This window comes from Brachyhypopomus gauderio, chromosome 8 (genome assembly GCF_052324685.1).
Source record: "Brachyhypopomus gauderio isolate BG-103 chromosome 8, BGAUD_0.2, whole genome shotgun sequence".
Taxonomy (NCBI): Eukaryota; Metazoa; Chordata; class Actinopteri; order Gymnotiformes; family Hypopomidae; genus Brachyhypopomus; species Brachyhypopomus gauderio.
In genome coordinates, this window is record NC_135218.1 from 21,090,009 (window position 1) to 21,117,624 (window position 27,616).

The following is a 27,616-nucleotide window of genomic DNA, read 5'->3' on the forward strand; positions in this document are numbered from 1 at the left end:
TGTGTTTGTAGTGAGCGCGATGATAGACTACACGGACCTTCTTGAGCAGGATCTTAGAATGGACCTTTTGCTGTAGGAAATGCACATTTAGGTGTTAGACCAGACCTGACCTGTCCGCGTGAGATCGTTCATGAATTAGAAGTCAAACGTAAATGTGTAACGACACATATTACAATGTGATAGTTGCACGAAATTGAACTACTACAGCTTTTATTTTAAGGCAACTGTTTAGTTTTTAGTTTTAAATTGGCGCCTGTCATTGCGCGTGTGCGCCCCACTTCACTCAAACGTGTCAGATGTTGGAGAGCTTTCAAGTAGGCTACTAGACAGATGCGAGCGGGCACGGCCATCTGAAGATTTGCAAAACTGCAAAGGCAGCAAGGATTTTTTTTACAGAGCTGCACACATCAGAGATGCAGCAGTCAGGCGCAACCATAATATCCCACATTGCAAGAAACAGTAAGACATTCTCTGATGGGAGTTTGTCGAATAATGTTTGGTAGACTCTGCAGCGCTAATGACGCGTTTGCAAACGTGTCCCGGCGCACCGTAACGAGACGATGGTGCGTAACGAGATCTGGTGATACAGCCGTTACTGATCTGGGGTGAGTTTCCCGAAACGTTCTTAGCGCTACTTCTTAACCTCGTACGTTTCATACGAGGTTACGAAGTACTTAGCGCTACGAACGTTTCGGGAAACCCACCCCTGTAGGGTAACGACGAACTTTGAGATGCAATGTGATGCTAGTGTTTTTTAAACTGAAAAAGTACTTTCTAAACTGAACATTGTCATTAGACAAGTTCATTAAATAATGATATAATTCTGCCCTTCATATTTTCATTGTATAATTTTAAAGTTTAATTTACCGTTTTTAGTAGAAATGTATACTGTACAGGAATATATGTATTGTGCTGAACTGAGTTAAGTATATTAGTCTGGCCTTGTAAACCGTTCCCTTTGGGAGAATGAATTGCCCGTCCTTGTCTTAGACTGCAGAGCGATACAGTTTTGCTGCTCTGCCGTGATTATAATACTGAAGTCGTTAAGCTGCACTGACACGAGTTACATTTTTATGGAACTGGCAGTATCACGTCTGAGGTTATTTGTCCCGTGTCGTGGGCCTTTAGTACGGACTCGCATAATTGTGGGTTTGGAGTGGCTTTGCGCTATTTATCGCCATGGTAACTTTGGTAATGAATAGAAATGAAATATCGTGGATTATACCTGGCGTAGAGAAAACGAATAATTTCTGAAAAAATCAGGCATTTCTCATATTGCAATCAGACACATTTCATAATATAAAAAGCGAAGTATATTTTTCAATAATTTGACGACTTCCTATGAGTAATGAAGAGAAAGCCTGCAGTTCTACCACCTTGTCTGTGCTGCCTCTATGGTTGTCGGTGCTGCCTCTATTGTCTGTACTGCCTCTATGGTTATCTGTACTGCCTCTATGGTTATCTGTACTGCCCTTGTGGTTGTCTGTACTGCCTCTATGGTTATCTGTACTGCCTCTATGGTTATCTGTACTGCCCTTGTGGTTGTCTGTACTGCCTCTATGGTTATCTGTACTGCCCCTGTGGCATGGACGTAATTTTGATTTCAAAAGTGGGGGAGACATGGATTCGTCGCTATTTAAATATTTGGTTTTAACCGTAAAAACTGGGGGGGGGCCAAAGCCGGCTTTTGAAAAAGTGGGGGGGACATGTCCCCCCCGTCCCCCCCCAAAATTACGTCCGTGCCCTGTGGTTGTCTGTACTGCCCCTATGGTTGTCTGACATGAAGAATTCCTTATATATGCCCATGACAATCGAGAGTATAAATTGGACCAATGATTAGAGTGAAAATATCAACAACATCACATTAGTCCATAAAGGGTGTAAAGAGAGAGGAGTGTTACAGAGGGAGTGTAAAGGGAGAGGAGTGTTACAGAGAGGGTGTAAAGGGAGAGGAGTGTTACAGAGGGGTGTAAATGGAGAGGAGTGTTATAGAGGGGGTGTAAATGGAGAGGAGTGTTACAGAGGGGTGTAAAGGGAGAGGAGTGTTACAGTGGGGGTGTAAATGGAGAGGAGTGTTCTTTTGAACTTGGGGGTTAGCTCATCCTTGCATCACTCCTCAAGTCTTGACTATAGTTCTGGCTTTCAAAATATGAGTAGATGTGCCTACCCATTATGTATTACTGCCCTGCCAAAGCCGTCTAGAACCGGGCCGGGTCATAACAAATGCACACCTCTGTCTCTTTCATAAGAACTTGCACTTTAAAACGAAGGGAAGTGTGCTATATATCACATGGTAATGTGATAGATATTCATGCTCTATGTGCGTGTATCCACTGCCCAGACACAATCCTCCTATAATGCTGACCACACGTCACAGACTTGCGTAGAATGCAGTGTTCAATTGTGAAGGGGCTGGGTGTAAAACCGCTGTTTTTGACCACTGAACACGCTTCCTCCACACAGAACACACTTCCTCCACACAGAACATGCTCTCCTCTGGGCTACTGAGGACAGCTCTCTCTCTGTCATCTCCCACTGTCTTCTGTAACATGAATTACATTAAGTCATCACATATGGCCAGGTGCACAGTTATATCCAATTTAAAGTTCTTGTCGCTGATGTCATACCACACTTTAACTGTAGCCAGAAAACATGAGCTAAAATAAACAGAAGCAGAATCCTTTCTCAAGTGGGCCAACATATCTTACCAATCTCTCATTCTTGCTTTCTGTCTCTCCTTGCCTATATGTTTTAATATTCTCGTCTCTGTGACGAGAGACTGAATGAAGCATTCTGAAATACAGCCAGATCTTCACCACATAATCTTCTGTCTACAACACCATTGCTCAGTAAGTACAGAGTGAAAGCATAATATCTCAACACATTTAATAAGGACACTGGCTGTGTTACTACTGTAGCATGTAAAGCCATTGAATAAAGATGTTTTAACCTGGTCATGCACTGGGTAAACGAGCACAAAACATCTTTAAAAAAGCACAAGCCGGAAGCATGCACAGTCTCTGAAGCTTGTGAACTCGTGACGTTCTAACAAACCACGGAGGCATACTTTTCCAGATAAAAAAATAAAATAAACAAACAAACAAAAAAACAACAACAAAACTTGCCAAACCCCAGCAGCATAAAGCAGCCATCCATTATTGTTCAAGGACACAGGAACTAAAACATCTTCTGGATGGGAGACGTGAGCACATTGAAGGAGGAGACTGTCTGTAGGCCTGCAGCTGACACAAGATTTTGGTGAGCATTACCCATAAAACCATAGAGCAACTGAACCAGCACTGTGGTGAGTAGACAAGGTGTATGTGGACCTGTACAGTGAAACTACAATACCCAGTTGGCACAGATGAGCAGAGAGGCACAGAAACTCACAAGCCCTCTGCTCTTTCTGTTTCCAGAATAAAACTACACACCAAACTCATTTCAGTAACATTTTGCATCTTATTTGGATCACATTTGGAGTCACACAGTGTCTTTGTTTTATAATAGTATTAACATATGTGCTACAGCTTGTGGAGTTACACTCTGCTCCACCAGTCCTCCGTCAGAGCAGCCCTGGGGGGTGGAGTTCAGTAGCTCTTTCTTTTTGGGAGGTTATTTTAAGCACACTGCTTAGGAACACAGCTTCTTCCTGTTGGTGTGGCCCGGAGCAGGATTAATCCCCCCGCAGGGTGGCTTCCCCATTCCACCCTTAGAGCGTGCGGTCCTTTCTTAGAGCGTGCAGACACACTTCCTCCTGCTCCACGGGTCCGCCGGCCTTGGGCTAACGGGCAGCGGGCCCGAGAGGCACAACAGTGGCAGTTCGGGGGGGGGTTAGGTGCAGTGCCCCTGTCACAACATCCTCGGCCCCCCCTAAATGAGGCGTAGTGTGAGACATTTTTGTGAATGGCGTATTCAGACCGCTAGCTACTTTTAAAAAACTCTGTTCAGTTCGCCCCCCGAACCCTCTAAGAGACCTACTGGGCCCATTCTGGCCCCCCAGTTCAGATGGTCTAGAACCTCCACTGCTTGGGTTTTGCTTAAACAAACAAATAATAAACAATGCAAATAAACACCCCTGCATCCTCAACACATTTTCCATTTACGCTTCTACGTGTCCGTGACAACATTCACCCAGATCATATATGACATGTTATTTGATGAAAAGATCACAAACAGTTTAAGGGTTAAGAGAGTTAACAACTGAGTTACTAGACACATTAATTGTTTACAGTGAGGCAGTGAAATTCCACCTACTCAGGAAGCAGTAGTCCTCCGTCAGGGGCAGACACGGCTCAACAGGTCACCTGTTGCTGCTCTGTGTAAATCCCCAAACGAGGAAACGGTGTGGCAGAATCACGGCACCGAGGTTCTCCCCGAGACTCGGGCCGGGCACGAAGTGCCTCACCAGGGGGCGTCTAGCGTGCTAGGATAGCGCCCTCTCGCGGAACGTAGGCGAGATGTTTAGGAATGTTTCAAAGTAGCTTAACGACAGTCGCTCTTGCACCGACTCTAACGATGGAGGAAAACGATGGGGCCAAACCCACGGGCAGTATCGGTTACGCAAGGAGTTCATACTAAAATCAAGAGGTCAGCAATTGGTAAATGACAGTTAACAAAACCACCACAGCATGGCATTTTACATGTTAAAGTTAAGAGTTTATTAGATATTTTTCACTTGGTAACAATATACATTAATTACAATGGTATAATTTAAGAAAACAGAAACCCATTTAAAGCACCTTAAGGATAAAGTACCATGTTAGAAACACGCTCTCAACTACCAGTTTTAAAATGCAGTGTGTCTGCCACAAAACAAGCGCTACAGTCAAAACCACAAGAAAGCACTGTTACCTCAGACGGTTGCTGTTACGCCATTACAGTGTACATCTCATTATTTATTGCAGTTTCTCATGTTAGCCGTTAACTATACGAGCACCACCCTTAACCTGTGACTGCTAGCTGAGCTTGGGGTCTAACCTTCAGGTGGTATGTAAGTGCATTAATAAAATAAAATGGTGTGCTGAAATTATGACAAAAACATATTTACATCCCCGACATCTGCATAATGGTCATATACATAGTACACAATATGTTACACAAAAGTGTTTCTGGGACCCGAGGCCTTTAAAAATAAATGTTTTAGTCGTTATAGTTCATCTTTATGCAAAATAGCCTAAACTACAGACTGCTGCCTTTTAAAATCCATGGCATCGATTAAAATTTTACTCATTTAAAACTGAAATAGTATTATTCTCAACCAAAACAATCAGTGTTTTCTTCCCACATGTAAACTTCAAACGGTTAAAAGTGCTCCACGGTAGGCCGTGTAGAAATCCTTGTTTTTTAAAAGATTCGCAGTTACTCTTGTGAGCTTTCAATTAGTCGACCGCGACCTCTGCTGGTCTCTTGACTAAATTACAATTATATGTTATTAAATTTCTTGCGAGTTGTCAAACAAGAAATTGTTAAACATACTGTTAAATTGACAAATTATATGAGAAAATAACCCAAACCAACCCAACCAAAACAAATATACATATGTTCCCAGTTTAAATGCCCCAAGTTTACAAAAACAATTGCCATTTAAATTGGCAACACGAGCATTTCTGCTGTTTATCAGTGTCTGTGCTTGGGTCAGACACTGAGCACAAAAATTTATCTTAATTCATCTTAAAAAACTTGATTTTTTAAGACTTATTCCTGAGCATTAAATACAGCTACACACAGATCCAATAAAGTAGATAACAGTACTATACAGTGTTGTAACATGTCCAGACTTGACGTTTGCATCTTAGTGGTCAAAATCATTGATGTCTGTGTGTCGTTCAAATTAACCTGAGCTGAAAAAGTTATTGGAGTCTGAGGTTGAGGGGTTTATGACTAGGGTTCAAGGGTCATGGTTGGGGTCCACTGAAGGTGGCGATGGGGAGACAGAGCAGAGAACAGAATGTTGGCTGCAGTGGTTGGAACTGATTGGACAGAGTCCTCACTCTCAACCAATCAGCAGAGGTCTCGGGCTTATAGCACACAGTCACCTCACACCTGGTAACACACCCCCAAACAAGAAAAGCACATTTAACATACCAATAATCTATATGGCTACAACTTACATTTAATAAACTACATTACACTATTTGTTTTAGCATTAACGTTTAGCATTAACATGGCATTATTCTATCTCATTACTATGCTATTTTCATATGTAATTTTATATAATGATAAGAAGTGATTCAGTACCGGGTGACACTCTGTAGAATCTTCTTCTCATCTTGATCAAAACAGACGGCGAACGTGGTGTTGCCAGAGCCACAAACGCGCGCTTTGTCCACCTTCACCCGAGTGGTACTCAGTTGCTGAGGGGGAAAGAGAGAGAGACACACACACACACACACACACACACACACACACACGATCAGAACCACGGAGCGGGTCTAGACGAGGCGCTGGGCCTCAGGCTGACAGAAGTGTGGGACAAGGCCTTCCACTACTCAACACCATCCGACTCGTGAAGGTTGACAGTGTTGGGCATGGGTGATGCTGAGCACAGCAGAAAGCAGAGCTGATTGGTGGAGGACGTGAACACACGTGCAGCTTTTGATGCAACGTCTGAAGCAACATCAGTGCGTTTTACACATGAGGACTAACAAATTCAGACAGAACTGTTACTGCTGAACGTTCTTAGTCACATTAGTTTAAAGTTCTATATTCAACCTCACTGACATTTTAAATACATGTTAAAAACACTTCAAGTAGTTTTATTTTTGTACTTATTCATTCTGGATTTGTATACACTCACAAGATTGTATTGTTTTTTTTTCCACAGTTTGGCATTTCTCACAACTTTAAGCCCCTCAAGGCGTTTCATATTTGAAATCTGTTACAGCCCTTTTTCGTTTGTTCTTTTTCATGTTTAGATAAATAACTAAGCGAAACCAACGTCTCTCCCTCTGAACTAGAGCTGTGTGCGCTCGCAGACTCAGAGTGAAAGTACAGTTCTGTGGTTTGTAGCAGTGAGAAGAACGTGGTGAGAAGAAACCAGACTGCTCTGGTGGGGTTGTTTACGCCGAGCGACAGGCCCCTGGGCTGCGGGGCAAAAGCAGGGTGGATGTTTGTGTTTGAGGCTCGTTCACAGCCGTCTAAACCGCAGAGGTGCGAGATGATGCCTGCTTCCTGCACACCTGATTGTAGCTCTTCTTCGATTTGGAGTTCTGTCTCTTCAGAACCTCAGTTACCGTCAGCTGCAGACACTCCATTTTAGGATCTAGACACACAAGAGGCAGAGGAGGAAAACGAGATTTTTTCCCCATCCCAAGATCAGATGAAGTCAGTTTCTGCCTATGTCATTTTTAATGAGTTACAAGTGGCCGATTGTTCACATTTGGACCAAGGCACTGAAGTGAATCCCACATGTGATTCCCAAGTGACAAAATGTCTTCTGAGCTCTGAAAATGTAACACATCAATACTAAACAATTCGGTTTCTAAGCAAAAGAAAATCTTACCCAGCTCTTCTGGATTCCTACATGCTTTGGTCAGATTTATCGAAGTGCAAATCTTCTCTGCTCTGATCTTCTGACTTCGCCCACTAATAACCACCTGAGAGAGAGAGAGAAAGAGAGAGAGAGAAAGAGAGAGAGAGAGAGAGAGAGAACACAGCAGAAAGAGGGAGAGATACAGTGCATAGAGAGAGAGGGGGATTCAAACAGGAGAGGGAGGGAGAGAGCAGAGATTGAGGTTGAGATGGGTGTTCAAACACTGCATCACTGAAACTGAATTGGTTCCCTATGAAAAGTGCTCTCGGTGTCCCTTACTTGGTTATAAACCAGTTCAAGGGAGAGAGGCACTGCTTCCCGGTCCCCGTCGATGCCGAACCTCTTACTTGCTGCCCCTGTGGGGATAGAGACCACACCCCCTTTAGCACACCTGGTACACCCCCCCAAACACACACCACCACCCATCCAACTCTACAGACAGCAGTGCCATAGAGCGGACACAGGGCCTGATCTAAACCCAAGGCCTCGTTCACACACCCGAACTGGATCACGCTGCTGTAACTGCTATTTCTGCACATTTCCTCTCTACATTGGCTCTGTGCAAGGAAAGGTGTGGCCATCAAACACTGGCGCAGGAAGCAAGATGTTGTTTTGGGTCGGTCGATGGTGTATCCATGTCACCGTGTCAATAGGATAACTGCAGAAGCCTGGCACATGCAACTCGTAGGGCGAGGGGTGTGGCCATGCAAGGGGCGTGGCATGGCGAGGATGCTGAGCAGTTTCTTGTGAGAAAGGGGCAGGGTTGTGACCTTGTGGTGATCAGAAGGGCAAGACACAGGCCGAATGGAGGGGTAGTGGTGGATGTCAGTGTGGTTACTGATGGTGGTGGTGGATGTCAGTGTGGTGACTAGTGGTGGATGTCAGTGTGGTGACTGGTGGATGTCAGTGTCATTACTGATGGTGGGTGGTGGTGGATGTCAGTGTCATTACTGATGGTGGTGGTGGTGGTGGATGTCAGTGTGGTGACTAGTGGTGGATGTCAGTGTGGTGACTGGTGGATGTCAGTGTCATTACTGATGGTGGGTGGTGGTGGATGTCAGTGTCATTACTGATGGTGGTGGTGGTGGTGGATGTCAGTGTGGTGACTAGTGGTGGATGTCAGTGTGGTGACTGCTGGTGGTGGATGTCAGTGTGGTGACTGATGGTGGGTGGTGGTGGATGTCAGTGTGGTGACTAGTGGTGGATGTCAGTGTCATTACTGATGGTGGGTGGTGGTGGATGTCAGTGTGGTGACTGGTAGATGTCAGTGTCATTACTGATGGTGGTGGTGGAGGTGGTGGATGTCAGTGTGGTGACTAGTGGTGGATGTCAGTGTGGTGACTAGTGGTGGTGGATGTCAGTGTGGTGACTGATGGTGGGTGGTGGTGGATGTCAGTGTGGTGACTAGTGGTGGATGTCAGTGTGGTGACTGATGGCGGTGGATGTCAGCGTTGAGACTGATGGTGGTTACCCATGGCTTTGATGGCTCTGGTTCCTGCCGTGTGCCCGAGCTCCAGGGAGTGGATGAAGACTTCCGTCCTCGTTTCTCCGCCAGCTAGAGTCAGCTACAGGACACAGGACAAGAGGATTTAGATATTTAATAACGTATAAAAAGATTAATCCAACAGACAGGCCAGTACACACACACACACACACACACACACACACACACACACACACACACACACACACACGATAAGCTTGTGAGACAACACACACCATTGGTGAGTATTGCACGAGTATGAACATTAGTGCATCACACACACTAAAATGACACAAAACCATCTACAGACATTATTCAGGATTACTTGAGTATTCAATGTTCAGATATTTAGTCGGAATATTACAGTCTGAATGTATTACAAAATACATTTACATAATTAAGTTGTAGTGTATGTTGATGTGTGTGTGTGTGTGGGTTCCTGACCTCTGCCTGGTAGAGCTGCAAAAGTGCTGGTCGAGTTGCGTTTCTGCAGTAGTACAGCAGCAGATCAGCCAGGATGGGCAAGACCTCATCAACACAGTCCTCCACAAACTGGGGCTCTGGGCGGGATGTCTGCTGCAGAGTGACACACACACACACACACACACACACACACACACGCACCCACACACGCACCCACACACTTTAGAACAGCTGTCTTCAGCACGGTCACTTCAAACACTGGAGTTCCTTTGGAGATATCAGTTTCCTCATATGCATGTGAACGTCAGCCTTCTCTATTAAACAGCAGAAGTGAGTGTGTGGAAGTGCTCACCCGACACACGATCTGGAGTGGCAGGTCGAGCAGACACTGGGTGTTCCTCTTGTACCAGGGGTCCAGAGCACCCAGCAGCTGAGCGATATCGTTGGTGCTGTCCTCTGGTACTTCCGTGTTTCCTTCCTACACACACCCAGACAACAGCGGCTTCAGGCTACGTGTATCTGCTCTGTATGGGCTTGAGCTTTATTCTGTATACCAGCTTACAAGGGGACATTGAACTATAACTGCAAAGGAACACCAGGCAGTGAGATGTGAGTCATGCTCGTTAGTGGTGAGTCATGCTCGTTAGTGGTGTGAGTCATGCTCGTTAGTGGTGTGAGTCATGCTCGTTAGTGGTGTGAGTCATGTGAGCTGCACTAAGTAAGTGAGTAACCGGTAAGGAAGTAGTCAGTTTAAGTGAAGTCAGGTGTTTATCGGGCCGCCTGCTCTCCGCACCTGTCCCATCTTCAGCGGGCTGGTGGAGTACTGGCCCATGGCTCCGCCCCCCACCGGGTCTCTCCGTACGGGCACAAAGAAGAACCTCATGCGGAAGGCCCTGGAGAGGCGGGGACATTCCCTCTCCTGCCTCCTCAGGTTGCTGTAGGCCCGCGCTACCCTGCCGGCCACGTGGTCCGCCCCGAACACCAGCACCCTGAGCAGGGCGGCGCCAGGCGGGCCGTCGCCCTCGTCGCTGCTCAGGATCGGCCGCCTCCTGTAGAGCCCAGTGGAGCCCGGGCCCAGGAGCGCGAGGGCGCCCTCGTCCTTGGAGCCGAGCACCAGCGCCTGCTGCGGGACCGAGTTGGACCGCTTGGAGCGGGCGGCGGGCAGGAAGTCCTTGGCCTCGGCCGTGCCCAGGCTCTTTGCGCGGGACAGCGGGTGGCTGCTTCGTGGACGGAAGAGCCGCGACAGGCGCTTGGAGAGGCCGGCGGAGGTCTTGGCCTTGCTGGCCGACGACGGCGGTGGCGGTGCTGGGGATTCCTCCTCCACGTCCTCGCAGAAGTCACTGTCCGTGCCGGAGGCGTGCGAGGAGGAGGAGAGGGTGGAGAGGGGCGAGCCCTCACACGACGCCACAGACAGGGTGGAGAACATGGAGTCCTTGGACGCCGTGGACAGGGACGACACGGTGGAGAACACGGACGCTCGTGGGTCCACGCAGCCGTTGGACACAAACTCCTCCATCTCATCCAGCTCCTCCTCTTCATCCGCGTCGCCGCCCCCTTCCTCGTCCTCGCCTGGACGCTCGGAGGCCTGCAGAGATGCCAGCTCTGGCTCCGCCTCCAGGAGTTCGCTCAGGACGTCTGTGGGAAGAACACAGAGGTGGGACTCAAATCAACCGATGCACAGGGAGGCGGAGCTCTCATCTGAGAACTGACGTCTTTAGTGCATGATCTGATCTACATCTAAGGGTTTTGACAGGCCAGATCAGACACAAGCTGAGTGGAGGAGGAATCAGACTCATGTTCCTACCAAAGCTGTCGGTCTCCCAGTGGATTGTGTAGCACTTGGCTGTGGGCAACCTCAGAATCTGCAGCATCCCTACACACACACACACACACACACACACACACACACACACACACACACACACAGACAGAGAGACAGAGAGAGACAGAGAGAGAGAGAGAACATTCAATACTGACTTAATAATACTATTCTTAACATGCAATTAATTCAATTCCTGTGGGCTGTTTGCATTCTTCCATCTTGGAGAAGTCTGTATACATTCTACAATAAATCTACATTAACCAATGAACACTATTATTTCAGCCCATAAAAACAACACTAAGAAACTTCAACAGACCAGCAATGGACCAGATATTTGGAAGAATTAGTATTAATCCTGATTCAGCTGATCAAGATAATCAAGTTCATCTGAACACTAGAATAAAGAATGTTAGATGATGGAGGGAAAGGTGTGGTATATTATGGGAGTAACTTGTTAGATTATGTGATATACTGTGTTAGATGGTGGAAGGAAAAGATAAAACATTGAAATGACAAAATGATTTATAGTGTTTTGGCTAGAAAGCTCTTTGCCTGCATACCATCTGAATTACTACTGTTGCATGCTGGGATGTTGAGTTTTTCTCGCAGTTCCTCCAGGCCATTGACTACATGAGCCCGAGCCATGGCCGGGTCCATCATGGCTGCTGCATATTCCATCAGCTCCGTTACACACCAGACTGTATGACTCAGCTCCTCCTCACCGAGAGACTGTAACACAAAGACCTCAATTTAAACACTTAGATTTAAAACACTTACATTTAAACAAGGTTTCGTTCATGAACTGGCATACTTGACTTAAACATTAAGATGGTACTGAAGAACTGGATCGAGTGAGTTAGATTAGGGTTGTTAATTTTAATTAGGGCAAGATTTTGGCACCCCTGTAGGGCAGGATGTGATGGGATCTACTGAGGCACATATTTGGTTGAAGGTATATTGAGGTATGTATTTGGTAAAGGGTACTTGGTAGAGGGTCCAGTGAGGTATGCGTTTGGTAGAGGGTGCAGTGAGGTATGCGTTTGGTAGAGGGTGCAGTGAGGTATGCGTTTGGTAGAGGGTGCAGTGAGGTATGCGTTTGGTAGAGGGTCCAGTGAGGTATGCGTTTGGTAGAGGGTCCAGTGAGGTATGCGTTTGGTAGAGGGTCCAGTGAGGTATGCGTTTGGTAGAGGGTCCAGTGAGGTATGCATTTGGTAGAGGGTCCAGTGAGGTATGCATTTGGTAGAGGGTCCAGTAAGGTATGTATTTGGTAGAGGGTCCAGTGAGGTATGTATTTGGTAGAGGGTCCAGTGAGGTATGCGTTTGGTAGAGGGTCCAGTGAGGTATGCGTTTGGTAAAGGGTCCAGTGAGGTATGCATTTGGTAGAGGGTCCAGTGAGGTATGCATTTGGTAGAGGGTCCAGTAAGGTATGTATTTGGTAGAGGGTCCAGTAAGGTATGTATTTGGTAGAGGGTCCAGTGAGGTATGTATTTGGTAGAGGGTCTAGTGAGTGTCACGGGTAGCCCCACTCCCACCTGTCAAGTGTACCTTTTGTTTTTCTAGCCATGTATTTTTGTTTTGGTTCCCCATATTTCTCCTGCCACTCCCATGCCAATTGTAACCACGCCCCATGATTATCATTCCACCTGTTTCTAGTTGTTTCCCTTGTTAGTCCAGTGCATTTAAACCCTGTTCTTTGTGTTGTTCATTGCTGGGTATTGAATGTGTGAATGCTGGTCCTGGTTGTGTGTCATGAGTTTCTGGATGTGAGGTCTGTTTCAAGTTATTGTTGGTGTGTTCTTAGTGGTTGTTTTGTCTTTGTGCTTATCTGGACTATGTATCTCCCCATACTGTTATTAGGTTATCTCTCAGTCTGTCATCATTTTGATTTGTGTTAATATGGATCTACGTGGTGGCTATATGAACCTAGACCGTGACCCCGACTCGGATTATGGATCTGCCCTTAATAAACCTGCTCTGCTCATTTGCCCGCCTTATCACTCACTGACCCAGGTGTTACAGTGAGGTATGTGTTTGGTAGAGGGTCCAGTGACACATGTATTTGGTAGAGTGTGTAGTGAGTTATGTATTTGGTAGTAGGGTGTAGTGTTTAGTGGGTTATTGTTTGGTGGAGTTACATTTATTTACATTGTGCTTTTTACAATAGCTGTTGTGACAAAGCAGCTTTACACATGCAAGCCAAAGAGGACAGTGGCAGTGAGAAACTCCCTGAGAGGACGTGGAAGAAACCAAGACTCAGAGGGAGGGGGGCATCCTCCTCTGGTCGACAATGGACACCACAATAGCAACAGGATAAACAAAAAAGGCAAAAAGAGTAAACAGAAAGAAAAACAAAGAATGTCTATCCTGTTTCTTTTTTTTTTTAAAGAAGTTCTAGTTTGGGTTGAATGAGTGTGTTTTTGTCCAAAACCATCTGGCGCAACAGCATCTGTCCAGGGTGATGGAGAAGTGGGTGTTGGGTAGCAGCATGAGATGAGGAGTACTTGCACCTCGGCGGAGAGAGAATGGGTGTAGCGGGGTGTGGTAGGTGTAGCGTACCTGCAGGGCCAGGTGGATGGAGGACACGGGGTATTTGGTGCCCAGTGTGGACTGGAAGGCATGTTTGATGAGTGTGATGCTGGTGTCTCTCTGAGAGATGTTTACTCCACCCATCTGCTCCACAACCGACAGAAACGGTGGAGGAACATCCGCAGGGTTCATCAGCAGCACCGTTCTGTCGCACGCACACACACACACACACGCGCACACACACACACGCGCACACACACACACACACACTTGTTAGTATTAAGTTAAATCACACGATCAAAACCAGAAATCTGTGTATAACATCTTGTGTACATGATCATACATGCAGTCAGAACTACTGAAAAATGTTGGTACAGCAACTACAAAGCAGATATTTTTCAGTTTTTAAGTTCATTTGAACTTAAAAATCATTTCATGTAAACATCAGAGCTCAGGAAGTTTGTTACACATCTCTTGACTCAAAATAAAAACAACGTTTTGAAATTGGGCAGGATGTCAGTAACGTACAAACAGGCAAACAATCAGATCAGAGCATCTGATTGGCCAGCAATTAGGCGCAATCGAAGAACAGACAGGAAGTGGAGGCGACCGCAGCGAGGGCGGAGCCTGGAGGCCTGCTGCAGGATTTCCTGCACAAACACTCACATGGTCTTACTGCGCTGACTGACACCGGTGTGAGTGAGTCCCTGCTCCTCTCTCACCAACCTGTGGTACGAAATCCCTAACACACAAACACACACGCACAACACACACACACACAACCCTTAGGACATGAGGTCATATTTCCTCAGTGTTAAGCAAGAAGTACGTTTCTGCGAATTTCATTTGAAGATACAGAGTGCGTATGTCTCTTTAGCAATAATCTTGCTGTGAGCACCACAGAACAGATGGGAGCTCCAGTGGTGAAGAGTTCACTGTTACTGAACACCAAGGGCTAGGAGCAAGTACACAACTACTGAACACAACTACTGAACACCAAGGGCTAGAAGCACATACACAACTACTGAACACAACTACTGAACACCAGTTCAGTAGGAGAGTCCTCAAAGCAGCGAGAGATCTCTAAATATTTCAGAACCAGCACATAGGGAAGCGTTTGAGCAAAAATGTCAATGCTTAATAATACATTTACATTTAGAGCACATGGTAGATGATCACATCAGTATGACCGTATGGGGGGAGGATTACCTGGTGCTCGGAGCTCTTGCTTTAATATTGCTAGGAGACGGTGGCAGACGCTGGAGTAGGGCTCAGGCCATGTCAGGAAGCCATGGAACATCTCGCACGCCTCAGCCAGGAGCCCTCCATCCGGCGGACAGTACGGGGTCTGAAGCGGAGCATGACACCATTACTCATCCTTACTGGATGGAACCGAGTGTGGGGGCGGAGCTTGCTAAGAGTTTTCACGACATGGTCATTTTGAAAAAAGGTTCAAGGGAAGCGACAGTCTGGAGTCACTTGGGGACGAGGAGTGTTCAGCGCGAGAGTGACTCACCTGTAGGAGTGTCGACTCGAACATGATAGCTAGGGGAGTGACCAACTCGTATTCACCCTCCTGCTGCGCCTGCCAATGACACGCACCACCAATTACTCCACCCATGCTACACACACCACCACCCATTACACGTACCTCCAGACAAACGCACAGTCAAGTTTAGGCCAATTCAGGAACAGGAGCTAAAAGCCAACTGATAACTCATAAATAACCTCTCTATTACACAATGCTAACAGCTTTAATTATTTCAGGTTGCTGGCTGAGTTCTCTGTAATAAATCTATGACAGCTGCTGATAGCATGTTGGAAACTGCTCAGGGCTACATTGCTTGACAATGACAGTCAGACACCACTAGGGGGCAATACAACTCCTGGGATCATATGCACCCTCTCAGAGTAAAATTAGCACATTATTCACTGTTCTATTGATATTGTTTTCAAACACTGTACACTGATTTCAATATGTTAACATTATAGGGAGGATACATGTAAAAGCACCGATGGTGCATATAAAACATCCAAATAACAAGAACTAACAATTAAAAATAATAACAATAGTAGCTGTTAAAAATGCAGCTGAGATTGATTGATTTGATGCCTCCAGTGGCATAGAGAATGATTAATTCACTCCCTAAGCTAATGGAAACTACTGCCCTCAGGGGTCTGGGCTGAATAGAGGAGGAGGAACCCCAGCGTAAGCCAGCTTGAAGAGGGAGGCCACACACAGGTGGAGCGGGTGGTGCGGGTGGAGCGGGGCAGGAGACGGAGCTCTGACCTCTCGCGCTCGCCGGAGGACCTGCTGGAGGAGGATGAGGAAGTTGTCTGGATCCCTCTTCAACAGTTCTTCTAGACTCCAGCGATTCATGCAGCACCCAGCTACACACACACACACACAAACAGGGTTTAGCGCACACAGGCAAAGCTAACAAATGCAGTAATGAGAGCTCAGATAACAGTGAAACCGGAAGCTAAAATTTGCCACGGGTTCTTTTTTAATCTTAAGCTAATATTGTGTGTGTGGGTGTCAGAAAACCTTGAAAATGATTTTACAGGCTGCCTGCATGTCATGAGGAGTGAGACATAAATCCCGAGTGAGACATGAGGCCCGAGTGAGACATGTTATAATAAAGTAAGAGGAGGGGAGACAAAGACTAAACAATATATGATGTGTTCCTGCAGGAACCCTCCGTCTACACAGCACACGTAGGACAGGTCCAGTACCTCTGAAGTCTAAACTCTCCTCCAACGAGAAGCATAGAGAGCTCAGTTTCCTCTCTTAACCAAGGTGTCAAATTCTACATTTTCTCAGAACAGCAGTTCTAGGTTTAGATGCGGACACACACAGATACGTTGTGTATCCACACTTCACAACACACATCGCACACAAAACAAAACCCTTCGGCTCGAGGTGACAGCCAAACACATCTAACACAGAGACACTTCAGGACTCAATAGTCATAAACAAACAACTGGCGAACATCTAAGAGGCCACTGCAGTCCACATGCAGTACCTGATGGGGGCGTTAAAGTGGGAGAGAGACGCAGAGAGGCAGGTAAGAGACAGAGGAGGGCTTACTGTTCCATGACTGCAAGAGGGAATCAGATGACCGTAGGCCATCCAGACAGCGGTCTAAAGCATGCTGGATCCGATCCTCTGTACACGTGGTATGCTGCATCTTCACTCGTCCTAAGAAGCGCACACACACATACACACAAACACACACACGTGACCACCAAACTTTCCCCTGAATATGAGTAATCACATATAATGAAACCAAATGGTACAATATTATTAGGGCACGTTGTGAATTTGAATACCATCCTCATCCATTTGAGAACTTTGTGTAAAATATTCCCAGTGGTGTGAGGAGATTTAGATCACAAGTGTATATACAGTCAACACAACCCAAGCAAACATCCCTAGGCAACACACAAACCCACAGATCTGAGAGGGAGAGAGAGAGAGAGAGAGAGAGAGAGAGAGGGAGGAAGAGAGAGAGAGAGAACTGAAACAAGTGGTTGATTTTAGAGGCTTCTTCCATCCCACATAACTGCACCAATGACATCACTACCATAGTCCACTGCCAAAATACAAACCACAGTGAACACACTTAGTTTAATACTGCTATATGAGCATGACCCCTCTCTTTTTCTCTCTCTCTCTCTCTCTCTTCCCCTCCCTCCCATCATTTGATAAATAGGTCCTCTCTCTCTTTCCAGGGAAGTAAACACACAGGTAGTTTTGCATGCCTGAAAAAGATAGAGAAGTTTAAGCAAATGATTCCAAGAAAGAGGTTCAGGAAATTTCTGCTGATGCTCCTTCTCCCTCCTAGTTAGAAATAAAGCATCTTCTCTTTCTGAAGTCTTACTTTCACAGAGTAGGACTTTTACATCCCATAGTTCAACATGCGCAGCTTCCTCTGGTCACTACAGGATTTGCAAATTGAGTAACTGTTGGTGGAATGGAAGTTATTAGGAGGAAGCCGCCTGGATGTTCACCAAAGTACCTAACAGCAGAAAAAGGAGGAACAATGTCCTGTACACTGCTAGGACATAAAACAAATAAACAAATGTGTTTTTGACTCATTGTCCTGACGGTTAAAGGTCTGCCACCTCTTCGTGAAGTGAAAAAAAGACACTGCAATACACGACAACTTTTATGTCGCACTGCCCGAAATGGCCCTGAACGCAAGACTGGCATTGGATGGCTAAAAGGAGTTTTTGACGGTATGAGTCAGGGCTGCCCACGAGGCCCGCGACTGCGCAATAACTCCCACTTGCTCAGGCTGAGGTCAGAGTTTGGCTGATAGAGGCAGTTTATTAAATATAAAGACGGAAATTACGTCTTTAAAAAAAAGGAAAAGTCACTTCCATTGTGTCATTCGCAACATCTCCGCAGCTCTAACGTCTGGTCAGTATTCGTATGAGATGAATTTAACCAGAAATGTATTTATATATTTAAAATTTATTTTAAGGCGCTTCTTGTCAGGTGTCAGTGGGAAATAACGTTTAGCTCACCCACAGAGGTACTTGGATAGCCGGTTAAGCACTGTAACAAGATTAACAATTAAACATTTCAGTTTGACTTTGTGGTGAGTCGAGGCAAGAAAATCCCCACAGCAAAAATAAAATCCCCACAGCGCCATATTCCGTGTTTGAGCAAGTGAGAGAGAGAGTGACAGCTATCGGTGACTCACTCACTCAACACAAACAACCTGCACCGCAAAGATATTATCATTCAATCTGTCGGTCATAGGCCCATATGGTTGGTCATCCAACTCCATAAGTCTTTGGGCCATGTCAAAACAGGCCAGTGAAAAACACTCAACTCTGACCCCACTGTGTGGACGTGTGTCATTATCCTCATGTAACAAAACTACACCTGAAAGCATTCATTTGAATTTTTTTTTCTTCACTTTTTTCACTTCTTGAGAAATTTGGCAAAATGGGTATAAAAGTTAAATAACTAGGCCTGTCTTTGTTTAAAAAGCGACGCAGGTGTGCAGTTATTACAGGTTAATCTCCGTCAGAGATGGTTTTCTGGCCCCTTGAAATTAACGCTCACCTAACATCTCTGGACGTTATCCTGTAACACGCTCTACGGGCCGCGATCTGCGTCACTACTTCACGTTACCTCTTTCCCTGGTAAAGATAAACGCACGAAAAACCACGCAACCTGTTTGGACGAGCTAACGCCTCTGGCGGAAATGAGGTTCGGAGAATCTCCAGCTCGTGTTTGCGTTCTGGCAAGGTGTTCACTCGCAGGCCTGTGATTAGATTGTGAAGCCTGTCAAGAAAAAAAACTATTAGAATATGAACGCATTTCAAATAGTTTATAAACCAGTTTTGAAATGTTTTTAGACAAATACTGTTGATAAGAGCTTCATTTATTTATGTTGCTATTTGTTGGCTGGACTAAATTAAAAGCTGCAGTTATCTGCACCATCATTCTTAATCCTTTGCGCAGTACTTTGTGTGACTGTGACCTTTTTATAAATAATATAAACATGCATACATAAGACAGAGTTTTCCAGACATGGATCACTACACTACACATCTAGGTATCGACCTGCTGAGAAACTGAAGCACGTGGGGTTTTTTTTTTTGTTTAATATATCACGGTTATTCTATTCATGTGATACATTGCTCAGCTCTATAACTAAACTAAATGTAGACATAAATATGAATCATACAAGCCAGTACGTGCCTTATATGAACATGTAAGGCCAAATCATCACCACTGCTCCCAACATGCTTACATGGGAGTCCCCTCTGTAGGTGGCTGTTGTCAGAGCTATTCATACTGATGCATTTTTATCTGTGATAACCCATATGCTTGCATGGTGCACGTGCTGTGGCACTTTTTAAATCCTATCAGGACTGTTGCAGACACATGAAATATGGATCCTCCAGTCCAGTAGCGCGAATCAAAGACGTCAGGGACAAACTGAACTCTTGACTTATTTTTGAGGCTGTACCCATATACGTGCCTGTGTATGTTTTCAGAGGTCATAATGCTTGGTTAAATTTTTTAACCTAGTTTGTGACATCAAAGGGTTCACCCGTGATCCGAAATCTGCTGTCAGGGGCAACTGCCAGCGTGCATGCTGGGATTGTAACTAACCTAACCGCGGCCGACCCACCTCGTCCCGGAAGTGAAACCGGTGGCAACAGTAGCAGCAGCAGCAACAACAGAGGGTTCGTGTGAGGATGCCGTGAGGTCGGGCCGCTTACGTGGCCTAAACAATCGACCTGCGCCGAACGGGAAACGGCTCCGCACCAGCCTTTATGACCCGCTCCACACCCATTATAAACTCGCCACCTCTCATGGAAGGAACTAATATATCACTGTAATCGCGATCACTGTTTCCATTAGCAAGCAACAAAAGGAGCTGATTGCGCTGATTATCACGACGGGGTCTGCTGTTTGTTTTGCATACGCTGCCGTGTGTATGTTCGGGCGAACTCCCTCGTGCTCCACTACACATGATCCCCAGCTCTGCGTCCAGCTGCCCTCTGCAAGCTCGAGGCTAGCAGAAAACCAATGGCTGACACGATGAACTATGGCTACGTCTCCGGAGAGTCAACAGAGAGAGAGAAAGAAGGAGAGATATGCACTTTGCCAGCTGTCAGCTTTCCAAATATGACCTCTGTTTACTAAGTATAGACCAAGCTGATAATGCATTGATAAAGGGCTGGTTATAGAAATTTCAGTTCCCTTAAATCTCGTGTGCAGACTGTTTGATGTTCCGTCAACACCTATCTAAGACACGACGTTTAAATCGGTGCGATCCAGCGAGGCGAGACGAGACGAGCTCCTCGTGCAGACGAGCTCCTCATGCTCCGTCAGCTGCCTCTTTCTCTTTCCCCCATTTTGCAACTTCTGAAAAAGTGGAAGTGACCCTTGTTGACATGTCAAAGACTCTGCTCATATCCTCTTATGACAGAGGAGGATTTCGTGATCCTGCCAGGACTCCTGTGTGCCGTGGCCTGCTTCATCTCGTCAGCTTGTTGGTAGGTTTCGTGTTGATAAGTTTCTAGTAGGTAGGCTTCCTGTATGTTTCCTGTATGTCAACACTGGCACATTTGAATTATTTTGTCCTTCCTGAGTCTCGTGCAAACAAGACATTACGGAGCAGGGACATTCGTTCAAGAGAGGTTTTCCAGTGAGGCACTGGTCGTGGAAGGCAGGAGCGATTCCGAAGTGCCTGCTCATCCAGACTCAACTGAGAGGCAGAAGGCTCCGGATCCGTGACGAGACAGATTGGAACTTTTTGCTTCAAAGCTCAAATCTTGAAGGGCCACCACATTACACAGTTTAGTGATTTCCCATGTTCACTCAATCGTTTCTTACTCCTCTTTGCATTTTGTGAGAATTTGAGTTGAATCAGTTGCATTAGAGCCAAAACTCGTGCAGTGCTCTGACAGTGTAGACCTCGGTTAGGATTAATATGAGACTCTAATTGCACTACACTGAAATCCTGGAGGTATACTTTGAGTCTACTGACACTTTTGGCTACTATAACATGCTTTAACTGTAACCCTGTCAGTTCTGACACTTGTGCAGTGAGAGATTACAAGGCTTCTAATGAAGTCTCCAGGAAGAAGCTTGCACTCACAACTCAACGACACTAACAATAGCCTTCAAGCACTCAAAATCCTCTCCTCAACCAGCATCGCACGGTGGGTTCCCCTCCGTCACGGCTCCGACCCGCCACTGTCTGTGACCCGCCATGAGAATATCCCCCTCCTTGGCTTCTCTCCGCACCCCCAGCCCGGCCAGCGGCCTGATCGCATTTCCACCGGGCCCAAACAGGAAGCTTCTTCCCTGACTCTTCCGAGGAAGCAGGTGTCGCTCCATTGTTGGTGTGATCGTTCTCACTGATACACTCCCACACTCGCCACACTTTGAGCCTTATTGTGTGGCTCTGATTGATAGAGCCCAATATCCCGCGTACGACTTCTGCTGTGGGCCCCCAGGCCGGCTCTGATCCTCAGGCTATCCACCCCCCCCCCCCCCCCCACCCCCCGCCAACCTCATTTACCCCATAACAATGAGCATAAGCCAAGCTGATTGTTTTCGGAAATAACAGCAGTCAAACAATAGCGGTAGGACTCAACTGTACAGGCTTCCCTTTTCTTGTGAATGGGCTTCAGTTGACATGGTGGCCTCACTGGGCAGGTACGGTAGAATCACCGAGCAATATTTACCAGTACAGTTGGCTTCAGCTGCCAACTTCCCCCCGTCTGACAGGAAATGAGGAACCTGGGGTCGAGATTCCTTCCTGTTGGCCTGTATTGATACCAGTGAGAACCTTACACTCACATCATTTTGTATTATGAAGTCGTGCCAATGAGGATATTTGGATAATTATGGAGGTCATGCACATATATCAGTCTAATACGGAAGCCATTCTAATGCAGGGGTAAAATGCATCTTGAGTGTCTGGGTTTTAAATGAAATTTTAAATGAAATGCAAGCTGGCTTTTTGGCATACACACATTCCCTTGTTTTGTATTCTTTGTGCATTGTTCTCGGCTAAAAAAAAAAAAGAGCTACAGCAGTTTAATTGACAACTTTAGTTATTTAAATGTTGCATACTGGAAATGCATTAGAACAGGATGATCTGAGGCCCACTGCACTACTCTAAGTCCCCCAGCTCAGCTCATGAATTCAGCTTTACACCGTGCAGTGCAGGGATCAGCCAGCACCTTACACAGTGCAGTGAAGGGATTGGCCAGTGCCTTACAACCTTACACAGTGCAGTGCAGGGATCAGCCAGCACCTTACACAGTGCTGTGAAGGGATCGGCCAGTGCCTTACAACCTTACACCATGCAGTGCAGGAATCAGCCAGCACCTTACACCATGCAGTGCAGGAATCAGCCAGCACCTTACACTGTGCAGTGAAGGGATCAGCCAGCACCTTACACTGTGCAGTGAAGGGATCAGCCAGCGTATTACGCAGTGCAGTGAAGGAATCGGCCAGTGCCTTACACAGTGCAATGCAGGGATCGGCCACAGCCTTACACTATGCAGTGCAGAGATTGGCAAATACCTCACACCACGCACTGCAGGGATCATGCAGTTCCCATACACCGTGAAGTGAAGGTATTGGTCAGGATTGGCCACTGCCTTACACTGTACAGTGTAGGCATGAAAGTGAATAATTTTGTTTGGAATCATGCAGACCTGAACTGTGTTAAAGGACATTCTGCATTCCCAGTGCCCTGTCGAGTCCTGATGTCCTGCTCATTTGTTCTGTCCTGCCATGTCATGCAGATCTGCTGAATCATACTGTCCTGTTCAGTCCTGTTGTCCTGTTGCTATTATGCAGTAATGTGCCACCTTGCACAGCTGCATATCCTCTGGGAGGGAGGGTCAGTAAGGCCACCACTGGCGCCCCCTACAGCTCAGAAAGTACCGCTGCAGCTCTCACAGGTACAAACTAACATAAGAACATTAGAACCATGTAACCACAGCCTTCATTGAGGGATGGGTTCCTGCTTTCATGAAACTCAAATCCAACCTGAAACTGATTCGTACTGATACTTCTTTCTAACTGTTCATAAAGGTTTGAGCGCTACGGGGACCTAATCAGGTGTGAGGTTGGGTGTGTTAGGTGTGTTGAGTATGATTGTGAGGTTGGGTGTGTTAGGTGTGTTAGTTATAACAGTGAGGTACAGTGTGAAGTGATTTGTTCAGTAAGAGGTAATGTGGTTTAAGTGTATGTGGTATAATGTGAGAATGTGTGGGTGTGTTTATATCCTAATGCATGTCTGTGTGTAACTGTAGTGAAGATGCTGAAAGTGATGGTAGTGATAAGAGTCACACAAACAGGAAGGTGTTGTGTGCTGTTGTGTGTATATGTGCTGTTGTGTGTGCTGTCATGTGTGTATGTGTTTTTGTGTGTGTGTTGTAATTTGTCTGTGTGTGTATGTGTGTGTGTGTGTGTGTGTGTGTATGAATGCATTCATAAATTTGATCGTGAGGTAGGGTGTGTGTACGAATGCACTGTTGTTATTTTCACTGAAATGAACAGTGGTGTTTTTAAAACACTCCATGAACACAAAGACACTCACACTCATAAGCACAAGTCACTCTGTAGTGATAAACAGAAGCTGTGTGTGCTTGCTATGCCACAGCAGACTTCACACAGCACACAGCAGACAGTGAAATAGAGTCAAAGGAAAAGTAACAAACACACAAACACACACACACACACCACACACACACACACACACACACACACACACACACACACACGCACACAAAAGAGTAATAAAAATAAACCATGCTCTCTTAGGGGTCTCTCCATTCATCTTCTTCTATCAGTGTAAGTGGAATGTTAAATGAGTAATGGGGTGAATAAGCAGAAGCTATGCCTTAAAATGGGGGGGGGGGGGGGGGGGGGCAGAAAATGTCAGCTGTATATCCCTAACCTCTAGCAACCACTAAATAAGTATACACCACACACACACACACACACGAACACACACACAAATATACAGTCCTGTGCTGGGCTGTATTGAGATGATGTGGTCAGATGCTTGACCAGAGCCATCGGGGTGATTTGCAAGTGAAATAGCTTGAGATACTTCCTCCGCACCACCTCAGCCCAAATACGATGTGTCATTTGGCTATGAGGTCATCCTGACCATCCTAACAGCACAGCAAATAACTTTACTGCCTCTACCCAGGTGAACAGTATGTTCCGTATTATTCCAGCTACTCATCTTTGTGCCAGTAGCACCCCACACCAGTTTTATCTCAATGTCCTATTATAGCTCTAATCAATTCTGCAACAGCAATATAACTCACCCCTGTTTCACCTTTTAGGGCTGGTAAACTTGTCCCAGTTCCCCCCAGCAGGTAAACTAACCCCTCTTCACCACTGTCTCAACAGAAGGTTACCATAACCAGAAAACTTGTCCCTTAAGAGAACACGTACCATGGAAAAACACCTCAGATGTGCAGCTCATTTAATAAGTATTGAGGTTCATTTTCGAGTGAAATGAGAAAGGCCTACTGACGGAGGGGGCTTCCCTGAGCACACCGCTGCACACAGCCAGCCAGCCCAACACCAGCCGTAGCAGCATGTAGCCGGAGTCCCACAGAATCACCCCAGAACTACCTCAGTGTGTCTGGATGAACAGCAGATTCAGACTAAGTCTTGATCTTCAGTTCACACACATGAAGCCCAGACTATGCCCAGTACCAAAATCAATTTTGAATTCTTTTGCACACTGGCTGGTCTACATCCAGAACTAGAACCAGACTAAGTCTAGATCAGGACCGAATGTATTCTGAACTCCCTTCAGTCACAAGGAAGTGTTTTGGAGGAATGTATGGGACCTGTTTGTGGCACTCACACCCACCACTACCAGCACCACAGCACCACGCTCGGAACCTCTGGCTCTCTGCACCGGCCCCTGGAGCGGTGTCTCCTAGCGTCCGGACGTGCGGGTACGCCACGGTTGGACCTGCCCACCCCAAGCATCCATGTCAACCCACAGCAGCAGTGACCAGCGTCTTACCAGAGCAGCCCGACACCCTCCAGGCACGTCTGGGTGTCCCCAACGAAATCCTCCTCTGAATTCACCCCCAACTTAAACCTGCACGTGAGCACGCTGAAACGGTCCTGGGAGATTCACCTGCCAGTCTTACCTGCCTGTCTCAAGCCCGCCTTGCTCTGTCCCTCCGGAGCGAGATGGAGCTCACGTGTGTCACGTCCCCCACATCAGCCATTCGGGACGGATGGGAAGAGCAGGCAGCACCGGTTTCAGGGCGAAGTACGAGCAGCTTGTGCTTAAAGAGCAAAACACACACACGCGCGTGCAAACACTCAGCAGTGTGTCTAACAGGAAGTGAGTTTGGGGAAGGTGTAAGGCAGGACGTGGAGGGGGAGGAGTTGTGGTCACTGGGAGGAGTTTCTACTCCCACACACAAGCAGAAGTCGTCCTTTGATGTTTGTGTTATTTTTATGAATTGAATTGTGTTGTACCATCCTGCTCGGGTATGGGTGCAATCGTCACACTGTTGTGTGTTTATCTTAAATATTTGCAGTGCGAGGGCTACAGCTAGTTTGACTTCAGTCATCACTGAAGTCAATGTGATGCATAACACTCTCTCTCCTCTCTATATATATATATATATATATATATATATATATATATATATATATATATATATATATATACACATGTGTGTGTGTGTGTGTGTGTGTGTGTGTGTGTGTGTGTGTGTGTGTGTGAGTGAGTGAGAGAGAGAGAGAAAGAGAGAGAGAGAGAGAGAGAGAGAGAGAGAGAGAGAGAGAGAGAGAGAGAGAGAATGAATGCATGTGACAGAGGGAGGCTAGAGACATTTGGCTGGCAATAGAAATAGCGAGATCACAGAAATACCTCCACCAGGGGGCGCTGGGGTGCAAAACAAAAGGCACAGTGGTGCACAGCTTAGCACAAAGGAGTCCTAAACGTCCATAAAGAACAGTGGTAGCACATAGACTCCAGCAGCATCTTCAGTACAACACTTCTCCAGGGCTGGAGTAACGCTCATTAAACGCTGTGGGATTAAAAGGTGTGAAAGGTGTGTCAGAAGGAGAGAGACTGACAGAGGGAGTGCGTTGGAATGAGTAGGTGTGTGTGGGTGTGTGTTTGAATGAGTGATGTTTTATTGTGTGTGTAGCCACAGGATTTGTGTGTAGGTATTAGTAAAAACACCTCTAAGCTCCACAGAGAGGGAGGTGGAAGAGTGAGTCCCCAGAAACACTTAACAAGTAGCACACACGTAGTGAGACTCAGACACAGACGAGCACTGATCACAAAATACACACACATTAAATACCAAGACGTAATGAGGACCAAGTGCAACACACACCCACGTAACCACACCCAAAGGAAATACATATATGGACATAAACAGACGCATAGTACACATACACACACCCAAAGGGAGGGGTCAGGGGCTGTACTGTGACACTTCACTTCCTCATGTTGGCCCCAATTTGCATGCTTAACTTACCGTAAGCTCTTACACACACACACACACACACACACACACACACACACACAAACTACTGTTACTACAATGATTCAGTGTGAATTCTAAATGATTCAGTGTGAAGTCTAAAAGCACATAAAGAGAGAGGTGGTAAGGAGATTTAACGTGGGTTCTCTATTTGAACAGTGCATAACAATTTTGAAAATAGGACTTGTTTTGTAAAAACACTACACACACAGTTCACACAGACAAACACTACATGCTCAGTTCACACAGACGTACACTAAACGCACAGTTCACAGACACAGACTACACACATAGTGCACACAGACACACATTACACACACAGTTCACACAAATACACACTACACACAGTTCACAGACACACAGGCCACCCAATGGAGGATGGGTTCTCTTTTGAGTCTTGGTCCTCCCGAGGTTTCTTCCTAATCCCCACCCTATAGGGAGTTTTTCCTCGCCACTGTCGACTGTGGCTTGCTCATTAGGGATCTGGACCCATACGATTGTAAAGCTGCTTTGTGACAACATGTGTTGTGAAAAGCGTTATATAAATAAATTTGACTTTGACACACACTACACACATAGTTCACACAGACACACATTACACATACAGTTCACATAACCACAAACAAACTTGAAAACTAACTTATTGTACTGTAATTTGTAGACTAATTTATAGACTATGACAACAGGCAGTTATGCTCTTGTTCTTTATATTATTTATAAAAATAAAAGGGTTTTGTGTGCAGTGTATGGTAATGAAGTGGACATCACTTACACCTGCTGAAACCACTGG

The 27,616-nt window shown here is 46.0% G+C and overlaps 1 protein-coding gene across 4 annotated transcripts; it reads right to left on the reverse strand.

The window, feature by feature from the left end:
- Window positions 1–4,633: 4,633 nt before the first annotated feature.
- On the reverse strand, window positions 4,634–25,679 carry pik3r5 (phosphoinositide-3-kinase, regulatory subunit 5). Of its 4 annotated transcripts, none has more exons than XM_077015382.1 (18): window positions 25,472–25,679; window positions 16,877–16,987; window positions 16,076–16,176; window positions 15,302–15,370; window positions 14,995–15,133; window positions 14,452–14,527; window positions 13,816–13,990; window positions 11,820–11,988; window positions 11,242–11,310; window positions 10,231–11,072; window positions 9,790–9,915; window positions 9,459–9,590; window positions 9,003–9,096; window positions 7,811–7,887; window positions 7,502–7,595; window positions 7,179–7,261; window positions 6,238–6,353; window positions 4,634–6,042 (listed from the first exon to the last, which is right to left on the reverse strand). In XM_077015382.1, the coding sequence occupies exons 2-18, from the start codon at window positions 16,974–16,976 to the stop codon at window positions 5,895–5,897; spliced, it is 2,610 nt and encodes an 869-aa protein (XP_076871497.1). In that variant the 5' UTR covers window positions 16,977–16,987; window positions 25,472–25,679; the 3' UTR covers window positions 4,634–5,894. The 4 variants fall into 4 exon arrangements, with proteins under 4 accessions (XP_076871497.1, XP_076871500.1, XP_076871499.1 ...); XM_077015385.1 differs by having other exon boundaries at window positions 9,459–9,587; window positions 25,468–25,679; XM_077015384.1 differs by having other exon boundaries at window positions 25,455–25,679.
- Between the last annotated feature and the right edge of the window lie 1,937 nt (window positions 25,680–27,616).